The following is a 16,032-nucleotide window of genomic DNA, read 5'->3' on the forward strand; positions in this document are numbered from 1 at the left end:
GTTGACGTTGTTTGAAATACATAACCAACTATTTCAGTCATTATTTCACTTTGTACAATAGACAAAGAATGAGAAAGTCCTCCTAACCAAGTATATTTAAAATATAGCAGTAAAAGAAACCCCCATATTATTCTATTTAGTTTTAAAGTAATTTATACAAATGAATCTTAAAGAAAAATTATTTTACATTTCTCATATTATTCTCTCATATTTTTGCCATAAGTGAAAAGTCCAAATCTAATTCAAAAGCAATCAAAAGTTATTTTGAACACTAAAAGTTGTTTACTTTTGTATGTGTGTGAGAGAGAGAAAAAGACAGACAGACAGGAAGGCAGAGAGATGAGAGCATCAACTCTAGTTGTGCCACTTTAGTTGTTCATTAATTATTTCTCATAAGTGCTCTGAATGGGGCCTCAAGCCGAGCCAGTGACTTTTTGCTCAAGCTAGCAACCTCAGGGTTTTGAACCTGGATCCTTAACATCCCAGGCCAACTGCTCTATCCACTGTACCAGCACTGGTCAGGCAAAACTATTTACTTTTTTTTATTTATTTAGTGAGAAGAAGGGAGGCAGAGACAGACTCCCACATGCACCCAAACCGGGATCAACCCTGCAAGCCCACTAGAGGGTGATGCTCTGACCAACTGGGGCCCTCCCTCCATTGCAACTGGAGCCATTATTTTTTAGCACTTGAGGCAGAGGCCATGGAGCCATCCTCAGTGCTGGGGGCCCACTCACTCCAATAGAACTGTGGCTGCAGGAGGGGAGGAAAAGAGAGAGAGAGAAGCGAGAGGGGGAGGTGTGGAGAAGCAAATGAGTGCTTCTCCTGTGTGCCCTTGCCAGGAATTGAATCCGGGACATCCACACACTGGGGCAACTCTCTACCACTGAGCCATCCAGCCAGGGCCAGAACTATTTACTTTTTAATCACTAAAATTATTTGAATAAACATATATTATTCACATTGTTCAATTGGAAATTTGAATCTAATTTGCTGTTGTGTCCTTCTTAGTCAATCATTACAAAGTAATATAAGTAAGCAACAGATTCTAAGGTAAATTTTTTTTATCTAAGGTAAATTTAACGTTGGTAAAATTGAAAAGGATATTACTTTGGTTTGCTCTCGCTAGATATGAAAAACAACTTTTCTCCTTCCAAAATATGAATACTTATTGAACCATTATTTGCATCTGGCTACTTTGGATACTTTCTTGTTTATTTCTTGTTGCTGTTTTTTAGATTATATTTATTGATTTTTGGAAAGAAAGGGGAAAGAGAGAGAGAGAATAAAAATGAGGAAGAAGTGGAAAGCATCTCTTGTAGTGGTTGCTTCCTGTATGTGCCTTGACCGTGCAAACCCGGGGACTTGAACCGGCTACCTCAGCGTTCCAGGTTGATGCTTTATCCACTGTGCCACCACAGGTTTTTCTTTTTAATATGTCCTTACAGCTCTTTATTTTATTTTCTCCTCTCTGGGTCATGTATTAATATTCCAATAACTTCTCTTAGTAAATTTTTTATGTAAATTAAATTTCATGTGTGGCAGGATCCACAAAGTGGCTTAATTTAACTGAATACTCATTTGTATTATAGTATAATTCTTCATCAGTAACCAAAGGCAGATAAAATCATAGGAATATTCTTCAAATCTCAAGATCATAGCCAATAAAAAAGTTAAATTAATTCACTATCTAATTTTAGATTTATGGGCCTCAAAGTTAAAGGACTATTTAGATGTTATCATTATTACCTTTATTCATATCGATTCAACCAAGTTGAAAATAAAATGCTGAAATATAACAAAGTATTGTTTTTAGGCTGTATGTATTATTAGTCTTCAGCTTAGAAGTTAAAAGATATTTAAATGGCCTTTATTAATCAATCCTTTTTCTTCACTTACTATTATTTATCACCCAAACATACATAGTCCACTAAAGGGGAAAACAAGGAGAACCTTACTACAAGGATCAACAGAATATAATGTTTCTATTTGGAAATCTCATTTAATTATAGTCAAGCACATTAGGTTTGGCAAATGTATAGATTACAGATTTTGAAAGATAAAAAAGCTATCCATTTATATAATATATATTTTTTACACACACACATTATCTAAATAACTATTGCCCAAATTTGCTTAAGTACTCAATCTAAATTGCAAACCAGTTTAGAAAGATAGTTCAGGCCCCGGTCAGTTGGCTCAGTGGATAGAGCAATGGCTCAGCATGCAACATCCCAAGTTTGATCCTGGTCAGGGCACACATAAAAAGCGAACATCTGCTTCTCTTCCCTTCCTCTCCCTCCTCTCTCTCTCTTTCTCTCCCACAGCCAGTGGCTCAATTGATCTGAGCATCCGCCCTGATGTTGAGGATGGTTCAGTTGATTCAAGTATTGGCCCCAGACAGGGGTTACATGGTAGGTCCCGATCGGGGAGCATGTGGGAGTCTGTTTATCTCCCTTCCCTTCATTTAAAAAAAGAAAGAGAAAGATAGTTTAGGTTAAGAGTAGAGTATAACTTTCCATCCATCCAGGGGAGAAATTATTTTATGTATAGAAAGGGCAAACTTTTAGAGAAAAGCAGTGAAAAGAGAAGATTCTTTAGGAGAAAAGTAATTATAGACTAAGGGCAATGACTTATTCTACCCTGACCCATGGATCCCAATCTGTGCATAGCTCTATCCATTTGGGGACGTTTTGTAATCCTGTTCTGTGGAAGAGAAAAAGAGAGAGTATAAATGAGGTTAGGCTGAAGAGAAAACTTTTATCATTGTTTCACCTTTCTCCATTTAGCTTTCTCTTTTCCTTCCACATCTTGCCTGGTGAAATAGGGATTTTACTAGTTTTGAGTGGTTTTTGTATGTTTGTTTGTTTGCTTAGTTTTGGTTTTAGTTTTATACTCCTGAACAAATATTTATTAAAAATTAATTTTTCAGATGCCTTTGAAGACTTTGTCATAAAAACAAGTTTTAAAGACCTTCTTGGCCTAATGACTTTGGTATGCCCAAGTTCTTACCCCATTCCTGCTCTCTCTTCTTTCCACCCAACAAAATTCTACCTCTTCCTAGAAACCAAAGCTTGGGCCCTGGCCAATTGGCTCAGTGGTAGAGCATCGGCCCAGCATGTGGAAGTCCCAGGTTCAATTCCTGGTCAGGGCACACAGGACCATCTGCTTTCCACACCTCCCCCTCTCCCTTCTCTCTCTCTCTCTTTCTCCCTCTCTCTTTCTTTCTCTCTCTTCCCTTCCTGCAGCCATGGCTTCAGTGGTTCAAGCAAGTTGGCCTCGGGCACTGAGGATAGCTCCATAACCTGGCCTTAGGCGCTAAAATAGCTTGGTTGCCATGCAATAGAGCAGCAGCTGCAGATGGGCAGAGCATCGCCCTGTAAGGGGCTTGCTGGGCAGATCCTGATTGGGATGCATGTGGGAGTCTGTCTCTTTGCCTTTCTGCCTTTCTGCCTCCCAGCCTCTCACTTAATAAAAAAAAAAAAAGGAAAAAGAAAAGAAACTCCAGCTTGATCATCTATATACCAGAGAAGTAGTGAAGGACTTGTTGCTTCCAAAGTTAAGGTTAAACAAAAATTGGCTTTTAAAATTTACTGCCCTATATTCAAGTATATGACTAATTTATCCAATTAGATTATAGGCAACACCAGACCACATCAAAGAGAGATAGCCAGCCTTTTCTGTACAACATAATATTACCATCACACAGCACGGCATCTGACACATAGTGGGTGATTGGGGAAACCATTTTGCACTTTTTTGAATTCATACTCTGGCTCGTGAAGTTAATTTTCAGGGACTTCCTTGCAAGGGAGAAGTAATAGGAGTGATTGATGACTTTGGAAAATGGAATTGAGCAAGACTGGCCCAGCCCCTCTTAACTCACTTTTCAAAGAAATCTGTTCTCAGTTGTACAACAGTACAGTAGATTTGGTACAATGCATTTGGTTACAGACCAAACCCTGTTTTCCAAACAATTTTAACAGAAATAAAGCTGATTCTCAAATCCCTATTTGTTTGAATGCTATGTTTATTTTTCAATTGATTTTAAATGCAGAGGTTGAGAGGAAGGTGTGATTATCACCCTTAAAATCCTACCAGTAGTAATTACCTAGCAAACTAACTGGTTGAATGAGTGAATGAATGAATGAATGAATGGCTATCAAGTGGCAAAAGTTGCTACATAATTCTACTTTTGTTTCTCTGGAACAGACAGACTAGCTTGCAAATTATACCCCTGCTTTGCTCCCAGTCATATTTAAACTATTCCTCTTAGGCTCTGCTCACAAAAATGAGAAGTGATGGGCAATTTATAGCTGTATTTAATTCCACATGATCTGTTTCCTGGAGACTAGGTAAGGGAATAAAGAACACCTGCTCCCATAGTATTTCCCCTTCCATATTCCTCCAAGTAAGTGGATATGGCAATTTCTTTTTATAAAGCCATTACAGCATAATTAAGCTTTATTCACACTTTAGTAAAATTACTTTAGTCAGATAATCTACTAACTGTTTAGCAGAGTACTGTTAAATGATTAAAAAAATGAATTCAGTAAAAGAGAAAAAGTTATAACAGAAAAAAATATAAATATAAGCATACACTCTCTCCCACACCCATTACCCCATTGTTTATTTTAATGCTGATACTATTAAACATTTCTCCTTTTTTTTTCATTTTATACATGATATAATTTTTACATTTAATTACATTTTAAATTACTAGTTCATTTGCCTTTTTGGTTGAACTATTTTCCAAAACATAGATTTCTTAGTATTTTTTCTAGGAGTGGTGAGTCTTACAAATCTTCCACATGTTAAATCTAATACTAAAATATTGGAGTTTCAGTCTTTCTCTCTCTTTTTGGCATCTCTTCCTAACATCTCTTGGGAGTAACAACTTTGAAATCACATCTCCTTCTAAGAATCCAAATTCAGGTTAAGAATCCAAAGGTTTTTAAGAGTCTCAAGAAATAAAGTTCTTTTACTGATGGGGGTCTCAGTTTAGAGCTCTGCTGGGAACCTAAGTGCTTGCCTTTCTTCGTGTATCCCTAAAACCTAAGAATTAGCCCAGACTTCAAGTGAGCCTGACACAGCCCCTAACCATCAGTCAAGGTCCAGGGGCCTTAGAAGCCCTCAAATTACCTAATGTTCAAGAGTGAACATTCACTTTTTAGAGAAAAATTTTTCTCTAAATTAAACTGAATTACATAAATTTCTATTTGATCTCTATTCTTACGTCACATTTCAAACAAACATTTTAGCCAGACTGGTTGTGATGCAGTGGGTAGAGCGTCAACCTGGAACACTGAGGACACCAGTTAGAAACCCTGAGGTCAACGGCTTGAGCGCTGGCTCATTGGCTTAAGCAAGTCCTTGCCAGCTTGAGCATTAGGTCGCTGCCTTGAGTGCAGGATCATCAACATGATCCCAAGGTCATTGACTTGAGCCCAAATGTCACTGGCTTGAGCACAAGGTCACTGGCTTAAGCAAGGGGTCACAGGCTCAGCTGGAGCCCCCTGGTCAAGGCACATATAAGAAAGCAATCAATGAACAATTAAAGTGAAGCAATTATAAGTTGATGCTTCTCGTTGCTCTCTTCTCCCTCTCTCTTTCTCTCTCTTTTTTTTTAAAAAAATGACCATTTTAATTAACTGAACAATATTTGGAAGTTGTATATTCTAATATTTGTCAAACCTGGGAATTCTTTCACAAATTTATAGTAATTTCTGATAAAAATACATATTTATGAGGAAGGTTGCATATAAATAGAAATTCCAATAAATTATCAATATTTATTTGTTGATTTTTCTGCTATGTAGTTTGGTATTATTTTTATTATACCATAAAGAACTTCACTGTCAATTATGTTTCCAAAACATGATACTACAAGCACATCTGATATTTTCCCTAATCACCTCATGTTTTTATGACTTTCAATGTTTTCCCTTAAAATTAAAATACACTGTAAACCTATATTTATGGGTTTATTTTCATTTCCTAGTAAGATGATTGATTGGCTTTATGGGACTACAAATGACCAGAATTTTATACACTAATACTCTCAGTTTGAGATCAATTTTTAAAGAATAGAATAAGAACAATGCAACAACTATTAATGGGAGTCACACAGCCAAATTCCCTTTCAAAAACCTTTAAAAATATGTCTATGCTGCTATGTTCAACTGATTTAGAGAGCCTAGTCTTAGGAAGTAACAGTCAAAATTCAAAACAAAATTTATCATTTAACCTATAAAAGTTTTGAAAGAGCTTGGCATTTATTACTATCATTAGGCTTTTCCTTTGCATTCAGCATTATGCTATTAAAAGTCATCCACTCGGCCCTGGCTGGTTGGCTCAGCGGTAGAGCGTCGGCTTGGCGTCTGGAAGTCCCAGGTTTGATTCCCGGTCAGGGCACACAGGAGAAGCACCCATCTGCTTCTTCACCCATCCCCTTCTCCTTTCTCTCTATCTCTCTCTTCCCCTCCTGCAGCCAAGGCTCTCCATTGGAACAAAGTGGCTCTATGGCCTCTGCCTCAGCTGCTAGAATGGCTCCTATTGCAGCGGAGCAACACCCCAGAGGGGCCGAGCATAGCCCCTTGGTAAGCATGCCAGGTGGATCCCAGTTGCACGCATGTGGGAGTGTTTCTGCCTCCCTCCCTCAACCCACCCCCCGCATCTCACTTCAGAAAAATACAAAAAAATAAATAAAATAAAAAATCATCCACTATTCTGAACCAGTTTTCTTTGGATACTTTGGTTCAAATACTGGCAACAAATCCAGACGATATTTTCTTGCAATCTAAAATTGCTTATAGTGAACACCTATCACATTAGAATTTTGCATATGTGGAACTTACAGGACTGTATGAGAAAGAAACAACCCAAAAATTGGAAGATAGCATGTTTTGTTACAAATACATGACAGTATTTTGGTTGAAGTGGAAGAAATATGTCAACTCTAAACAATATTGCCTTAAAATATTCTACTTAAAGAATTACTAACGGCCATCTAAAACAAGACTCCTTACTGATTCTTTGATTTAAACAATCTGTTCTCAAAATACAAACAATAAAAGAAAAGGAAAAAATATGATTTATTTTATATTAAGATAAAGTACAGTATGTAAATGGGCTCTTGAGCAAGCAATAAAATTGCAAGAGGAGGAATGATTTAGAACATTCTGAAGCCACGTTAAACAACCAGGACTTCAGATATATAAGCAAAGTAACAAAAATGTCAAATTAAAAAGATTCATGTGGTGTTTGAGACCTAATTATAATTCTAACCAGCTCTGCTGCATGTATATTTTACTCTGTGTACAAAAACAGATACCCATGAATCCTTTTTATTAACTACAGTACTTATCCATCTCTGAAATGGGAAGAAGAGCATTGTTTCTCCCCCTGGGAGTGAGAATTCACCAGTAAAATGCTCTGGATGCAAAGCCCCAAGCTAATTTAGCAATCTTTCATATAAGGTTTGAATATAAAATTTTATACCTACAATTAATCCTTTTAAGCTAGTAGTGGAAATAAAAATGATTTACTCTGAGAATCTGTATTACTGTTAAACCATTGGGTATGTAAGTTATTTGCATAGCAAAAAAAGTAGAAGCTCTGTGTGTGTGTTTCCATTTTCACCACAGCCTAAAGGTATATAACATATTTGATTTCCAGCTTACCTGATGGCTCTTAGCTATTAGTTCATGTTAGCACTCATCCTCTTAAGAAATAAAATAAATTTCATCCAAGTTTCTTAAATTTAATTTTCTTTTTGGTGACAGAGACAGAAAGAGGGACATATAGGGACAGACAGGCAGGAAGGGAGAGATGAGAGGCATCAATATTTTGTTACGGCTCCTTAGTTCTTCAGTGACTGCTTTTCCATATGTGCCATGACCAGGAGGCTACAGCAGACTGAGTGACCCTTTGCTCAAGCCAGTGACCTTGGGCTCAAGCTAGTGACCCTTGCTCAAACCAGATGAGCCCGCACTCAAGTTGGTGACCTTGGGGTTTCGAACCTGGTTCCTCTGCATCCGAGTCCGACACCCTATCCACTGCGCCACCGCCTGATCAGGCCATCCAACTTTTATTTGTCAAGCTCCCTTAGCAAAAAGGAAGCTTAAAGCTAGAATTTATTCAGTTTATTATTGCATAGGTAATATGGTAAAAAGTTGGAATGTTCTTTATTGTTAAAAAATATATTTTTTATTCTTGAAGTTACACTATCAAAATATGGAAACTTACGATTCAGAATTATGGTACAATTTGCTATGTCTCTAGAATATTTAATGAGACTTCACTGCAGCTATAATGTCAACATTTCAGGATCTTAAAATACTGTAACAGCAGTAATCAATTAAGCCCTATGATATCCTAAGTTAATATTCAGTCATCTGCCTTTGGTTAAACAAAAGCCAGTGTTGGGGAAAAACAATCATGAGGTTAATTTTCTTGAATACCTCTATGTTCTGGGCATTTATAAATAAATGAGTCATATTTATAAGCAATTTTTATTCTAGTTATGTTCCTCATTATAAGTGTAGCATTTAGAAAAATTCCATTATAAAACATGTAATTACGAAATATGCTTATAAATTGTAGGTTTCTTAACAAGCACTTAAGGGGCATCTGTGGTACAGTGTTCTGAATCTGAGAGGAATCTCCAATGTTGTAAGGTAACTTTTATTTATGATAATAAAGTAAAATGGTCTGATATTGAATTCTACATCGTAGAATAAACTTGTTCAGTAAAATTCTTAGTGATACAGCAACCCTATTGATTCATTTTTAAGAATGTCACATTAATCAATAATCTCCCTATAAAATTTAAAAGATCAGTATGTGGCATTTATGAAGTTGGGTGAAAAAAAGAAAAGGATAGAGAGACTTGAAAATTTTTCATGAGTTAAATTCATTAGTCCAGATGAAGAAAATCAAGTGTAAATTCAAGGTCACTAGGGCTGAGGAGTCCAAAACCCTAGCCCATGTAGCTTTCTTTAGTCCTTGGTTGTATAGAAACCCTGGGGAATACTGGTCAGTCTCATGAAGCACATTCTGTATTACACAGCAAATTCCTAAAGCCTTGAAGTGATCTCTGGTATGACCATTGCCTTAACAGATGCTGGAAGCCTTCTACTACACCACCAACCTCTAGCACAGGGGTCGGGAACCTATGGCTTATGAGCTAGATGTGGCTCTTTTGATGGCTGCATCTAGCTCGCAGAGAAATCTTTAATAAAAAAAATAATAACGTTAAAAATATAAAACATTCTCATGTATTACAATCCACTCATTTTCTACCGCTTATGTTCATGGTTGCGGGTGGCTGGAGCCAATCACAGCTGTCCTCCGGGACAACACCAAATTTTTATTGGATAATGCCTAACATACACGGGTCGTTGTATGGCTCTCACGGAATTACATTTTAAAATATGTGGCATTCACGGCTCTCTCAGCCAAAAAGTTTCCCGACCCCTGCTCTAGTACAAGTCAGAAATATGAAGAAAGTCTAATAAATATGTGAGGATGGAGGAATGTTCTCTATTTCCACAGTGGTGGGCTCTAACGTAGCATTTAAACCAGCAGTAAGTCTGGCTAAGCATGGTTAGATAGAAACTGGAGGCATCATCAGCAAGAGAGGGAAGCATGAGGCCAAGACTAGTGCCAGTTCTTTAGGCATTTCCCCTGCCTGGCTTCTTAGTTTCTGGCCCAGGGCTAGGACTAGAGTGAGGTGCACAAGGTGCCTAGGGGGCAGTGTGGGAGGAAGGCAGCCGTGGCCCTGGTAGTGTCAGCCTCCTTCAATGTTGTACCTTAGATATCTCACTCGTCCCACCCTAGTCTAAGCCCTGTTCAACTATAGGCTTTTCAAGAATTACATAGCAAGAAGTTCGAAATATCAAAGCACTGTTGATGACACACAAATTGGGTCTATTTTTTAGAAAGAGTGGATATAAAAAGTGGAATACATAAAAATTTTTTAAAAGAGAGGTCACTCCCCCCCCACTTAAAGAAATATTGTACACCAGAAATACATAACATTGCTTATCTATCCCAACTAATTCTGTAATAGCTCATTTGAGGTTGGAATATAATCTATTATTTCAACAATTTGGATTATCATGGATGAAATCCAGCCCTAAAAACCTGTCTTTAGTAAAAGTCTAATACAATGGTTGTATTTGAAGTGTGTGATAACCATACACTTATCCTCACCTCCAATAGGTACAAAGGTACTATTTCTTGTGAATGTCTTTAAAGCTGCTACAATATAACTAAATGATTCTAATCGCAGGAGCTTTTGTGGTTGTCAATTCTAATCAAATCACAATATCTCCTCAAGCCAGAGCTAAACAGATACTTCTATTAGAATCAGAATATGATACCTTACAAAATGAAAACCTTTCAAAGAGAATAATTATTCCTGGGACTCCTTTGTATCTGAAGTGCCAGAGAGAAAGATACTTGGACAGTTAGGTTCCTGACTCAATTGTAACACAAGTCACTGTTTTTAAAAATGAGTGGACTTATGTTAGAAGCAGTACTTATAGAACATTTTTCTATTCATAAGGAACTTAATCTTTCCAATGAATACCTTTGATCATCAAATTCATTTGCAAGTAAAAATAAAACTATTTAGACTTGGTGACTTTCCAAGACTTGTAAACTCAGAATTTTTTAATTTGTAAGTTTCTTGAAATCAGAGACAATCTACTAATAATTCGTTATTTCCACTTATTCTCCCTGTATTCTATCAGGATAAAAGTTTTGTGTGTCCTTGTTAAATAATGAATTCATTAACGAATGAAATAAGATATTAGGTTGTATATTCTGACTTTTGGAACTGAATTCTCCAGAGTGGAAAAAAATATATTTGTGTCATAATCTTTGTGTCTAATGCATTATAAGCAATATTTTCCTAGAGATAGGCTTAATATGAGGCAAATGTAAAAAAAGAAATTACCATTTTAAATACTGGAGACATTTAGTTATACATCTTATTGTAACAATGTATAGTCCATGAGTGACATGAAGAAACTCTGATCTTAGTTTTTTTTCTACTAAAATGCAGAAAACATAATTAATTTTTTAAATATCCAGTTTTCTTTTAAAGCATTTTATAGATTTTCAAGTACTGGTCATGTATGATGGTACACAATCCCTTGAGTAAATCAAGATTTATTTCCACATTACGATGTCAAAACTATATATAGGTTTGGAGAGACTATATGAGTTGACCAAGTTCAGAGAATTAATAAATGCAGAACAGGATTAGAATCCAGGTCTTTTTATTCCCATCTAGTGTGTTTACCACTATACAACCACAACTGGCTGAATGCAATAATGAGAACTGAACATTTTCAGTACTAATATAAAGAGATTATGGTCTCTAAAACCTTCATAGTTTATGGTGGTTGATCATGTATACCCTTGATATTACATTCTTTTCAAAGGCAGAGCATCTTGAAATTCTTTCTTCTTCCCATATGTGAACTACCACTACGTTAATTAGCAAGGTATGCTATATAAATATTAGCCACAAACAATTACGCAAGGAAGGGCCACATGAAAGTACAAGTGTGTCACGGCTGTTATCAAATCCGCTCTCTCTGTCACCAAGGGGAGAGGAGAAGTGACCTTCAAAGACATTGAAAGGGTAACCAATTTACAGGGCACTGTATATAGATTGATAGCAATGTATTTTCCACAATCCACTTACTACCTATAACTAGCTATAATGCAACTATTAGTGACCATCCTCACAGCCTTTCATTATTATGCATATGCAGCCTAATGATTTTAGTGATCTTTAAAATATGCCTATTAAAGAAGAGAAAATTTAGATTATTTTTTCTAAGAGAGTTGAGTTTTAAAAGTAAGGCAGGAATAAAATTAGTTAGAAGATTCTTTCAAAATAAGTAAATAATAACAGAAGTCCCCTTAGACTGCTCTATAGAATTTTAATTCACTACTGTGAAATTGAAGAACCTCTATTTCTTCTGAAACTCTGGCCAGAACTGACTGAGTGTGAGGAACGGCTTTAATATTATGAAATGATAGCTTATTTCTCCTAGAAATTTTTCGTTATTAGCTGTGAATTTTGTCAGACCCTTAACACATATCTACCACCATGAACTAAAAGAGCTACTTGCAGAAGAGTTCAACCACATAATTAAACTGTTTTGCTGTATAGATAGATCACTTGTTATGATCTTGTAGGATTGGCTTCTAATCTCATTCACATCTATGCCATTTTAAGTAGTCATTCAATTTCTCTGTTTCTGATGTTTGATGGAGATGCACCTATTTCTACTTATTTTCATAAGAAAAAATAGATATTCCAAGGGACACAACTTTAAAATCTTAGAAGACTCACCTAACTCCAGATGATATATTTTTATTACCATTTATTCTCTTTGAAGTTATATATGAGTGCCTTTGGCATATCACTGACACCGAACTGAAACCAGACAGTTTCATAGTTTATAGCCCCTCACTGTGTGTCTTTGATGATGGTTTAGAACACATCGCCCTCCTTTCTGCTCTCTTGTTACAATTAAACTGAATCCAAACAAATAGCTGTCCCTGGGTTTCTTAATTTACAAAAGGGAGTTTTTTATACTTTATCCTGAGATCTTGAGCCACTTCTCTCTCTCTCTCTCTCTCTCTCTCTCTCTCTCTCTCTCTCTCGTTTGTCTCTCTTCTTTTCCTTTTTTTCCACCCCTCTCCCATTCCTATCAGTGGAGGCCATAAGAATCTATGAGCATTGCTGAGCCCTGAAGCTGTCACTCAAATCAAACCATATTGAATCCTGACTAGAGCAACCTAAGCAGTGGAACCCATGGAAGCGTTTGAAGGACTTTCAGTCAACCCAGTGAACATATGAAATATAATCCGAATACTTAGAACTGTGACACTTTATTTTAGAGCAACAGATAGAGGTTGTTTGGAGATTTTTTTAACTTCACTTATTATAGATCATACTACTAAGGAACTACTATAATTACTTAGGTTTTATATTTACAAAAGGTAATTTTCATTGTAAAATTTCCCATGGAGTAATTTCAGACTTCTTTGGTAATAAATCGCTTCATAGAGTTATAGAAAGGAAAAGAAGTTCCCACTAGAATTTCATCATTCAGTTGTGAAGGCTAAAGAGGAGCATTGAATGTTCCCTCCTGGACCTGCTCCTCAGTTATAGATACACTCAGAGGGACAGAGTCAGCAGCTGCTAATTCTCTCAGTGTCTTAATCTGCAAACGAAAACTCATAGATTTGGCCTTCTAAAGAAAAGCTAAAAGGAAAAAGAAAAAATCATTGTCTACGTAATGATATGCAAATATCAAAATTATATAGATGTTTTCCTTTTAACTTTTTCTGAAAAAAAAAACAGAACACTTACACTTTACATGCTAGCAAGAACTGTAACCCTTCTTGCTGTATTTTTACTCAGGGCCGATAAAAATAAGCATCTGGTCAGTCAGTAGGTTCTATAGTAAAGTAGATATTAATAAATTAGCGCTTCAGAACTACATTTAAGTATGTCTTTGCTTCACACTAAACTATACCCCATACAATTTAATCAGAAGCAACGAATATGGACTATTACCTTGACGGAAAGGAGCCTAACGCAGGGTCTTGAAAATTTCCATTGATGATGTGCAGTCACATTGGTAAAGCCAAAACAAGTCTTCAGGGTCCTCACCACTTTGCAAGCTGTCAAAATCCTCGTCATTTTGAAGATGTTGATTTGTGACTAAGAATTAAATGAAATTACATATATTTTATGAAAATTTTGTTATAATATTTTTAAATTAATGTGAAAGAAAGCTGGGGAGAGGGGAGTGCAGTCCGGTGTTTAAGGGTTGACTGCACAGGGATCTTTGAATTTCTATTCATTCTGTCATTAAATGTCCTCAGCCAGAGCTCCTCCTCCTCTTAACCCCGCCTCTGGAGGTAATGTCCGGAGATGTCCCATGGACATGTAATACATATTGCAAAATATCAAACACTACCTTCTCCTGCTGAAATAATGCTAGTGTGGTAGAAAACCAGTCATTCATCAAAGGAATTGCTTATGCAACTGAATAGCATGACCTAGACACCATGGACAACCTTAGGCATCTCACTCTAAAGAGTAGCAAATTTCTAACAATGCTATAAAGATCAAAGGCTTTTTACTTGTATTGAATGTGATGTCTAATTCGCCTCAAAAGAAGTTTTGCATTCCCAAAGAAACTTGAAGATTTGCCATTTTCTGCTTGGAAAATGATGACAGAAGTCACATACAGTACAAAAGACATGAGAATAAACTTTTTTCCACAAATACAGAGTAAACATATCTATATTGGGGTTTTTTTCCCATTTTATTCTTTTAGTTAATAAAGTTCTGTGTTCAAAATTTTAAAGCAATGACTAATATTAAGTAAAACACAACTGGAGCTATGTTGCCTATTTATATCCCTTGTGAGTGTTAGATTTGTAAGTGTATGAAGCAATGGTAAACATTAATTTTAACTACAAAATGAAGCTTTATTCATTATTAAAATAGTATGTATAAAATTCTCAAAACTTGAGCATCAGGGCCCTGGCTGGTTGGCTCAGCAGTAGAGAGTCGGCCTGGCGTGTGGGGGACCCGGGTTCGATTCCCGGCCAGGGCACATAGGAGAAGCGCCCATTTGCTTCTCCACCCCCCCCTTCCTCTCTGTCTCTCTCTTCCCCTCCCGCAGCTGAGGCTCCATTGGAGCAAAGATGGCCCGGGCGCTGTGGATGGCTCCTTGGCCTCTGCCCCAGGTGCTAGAGTGGCTCTGGTCGCGGCAGAGCAACCCCCCGGAGGGGCAGAGCATCGCCCCTGGTGGGCATGCCGGGTGGATCCCGGTCGGGCGCATGCGGGAGTCTGACTGTCTTCCAGCTTCGGAAAAAGTACAAAAAACAAACAAACAAACAAAAAAACTTGAGCATCAGTGTTTCAACCTGATTTGAAATAAATAATTTAGCCTTTCAATCCCATGGTTGATAAGGCAGGCAAAGGGTCTCATTGGCTGGTGGAAGCTCTCCCTAAGTCACGTGTCTATGTAGATTAGGAAATACTGCAGCATCTTCCTTTGATGTTTTTGCAAAGGAGACAGAAAAATAAAGGCTCCCCCTTAGGGCCTCCCAACATGGTAAAGATGACATAGAATGACACAGAGATTGTGAACTTCACTAACATAGGATGAGTACTAGCACCAGGGGGGTGAGGGTAGGCAGGGGGTGAGTATGAGTTGAGCAATGTTAAAATCCTATTTTTTGTCTCACTTGTATTCACTTATAAACATTCTCTGAGTCCAAACTACTTTTCATCATGGCTTCTGGTGATACAAAAATGAAAAAAAAATAGTATAATCTAGTGTATATAAGCAATGAATAAAATAAGTAATGTTATGCTAGAGTGTAAAATACAATAGAAAAAATAAATGTAAAAAATTGGCTCCCTTGTGCCTGTGCAATAAAATTTAAGTATGGGACTATGTTGAACCATGTTATCCTGAAGGGTGGATGAAAGGATATAGTAGAGACAGGGGCAAAAATAGAGGGGATGACATGAGCAACAACATAAACACATGAAATCATATGGCATATTAAAACAAAAAGCTGAAACATTCCAATAAAGCCTAAATGCAGGGGATAGAGCGGGGAAGGGAAAGACATCATAACGTGGAAGACATTGTGTGCTTTAAAATGGTTAGCCTTAGTCCAAAAATAGTGTTCACGATACTCACGGAAGTACTTTGAACAAAGTTGAGATTTGTGTGAAAGGAAGATTGTAAAAAAAATGAATTGGAGAAGAAAACTGTCAGAAGGAACTCGCAACTTAGATATTAAGACTTAGGAACAGTACTTACTGGCTTAGTGCAGTTTTAGGTTCAGCATTGGTCTCATCCTTTGTCAACATATTTACAAAACATATCATGAAGCTTGCCTTTCCCTGATTAAAAAAATATGATCTTCTTATTCTTAAATTTTTTTTAATGCAAAATAAATTTAAATCAT

The 16,032-nt window shown here is 36.8% G+C and overlaps 1 protein-coding gene across 1 annotated transcript in view; it reads right to left on the reverse strand.

Moving 5' to 3' along the window:
- Positions 1-13,889, reverse strand: part of CPS1 (carbamoyl-phosphate synthase 1) — a 127,071-nt gene extending 113,182 nt beyond the window's left edge. Inside the window, exon 1 of the mRNA XM_066232804.1 lies at positions 13,610-13,889. Coding sequence (XP_066088901.1) covers positions 13,610-13,735 — 126 coding nt within the window. The 5' untranslated portion in view covers positions 13,736-13,889. The remainder of the gene's footprint in view (positions 1-13,609) is intronic.
- Positions 13,890-16,032: the final 2,143 nt, after the last annotated feature.

This window comes from Saccopteryx bilineata, chromosome 5 (assembly GCF_036850765.1).
Source record: "Saccopteryx bilineata isolate mSacBil1 chromosome 5, mSacBil1_pri_phased_curated, whole genome shotgun sequence".
Classification (NCBI taxonomy): domain Eukaryota; kingdom Metazoa; phylum Chordata; class Mammalia; order Chiroptera; family Emballonuridae; genus Saccopteryx; species Saccopteryx bilineata.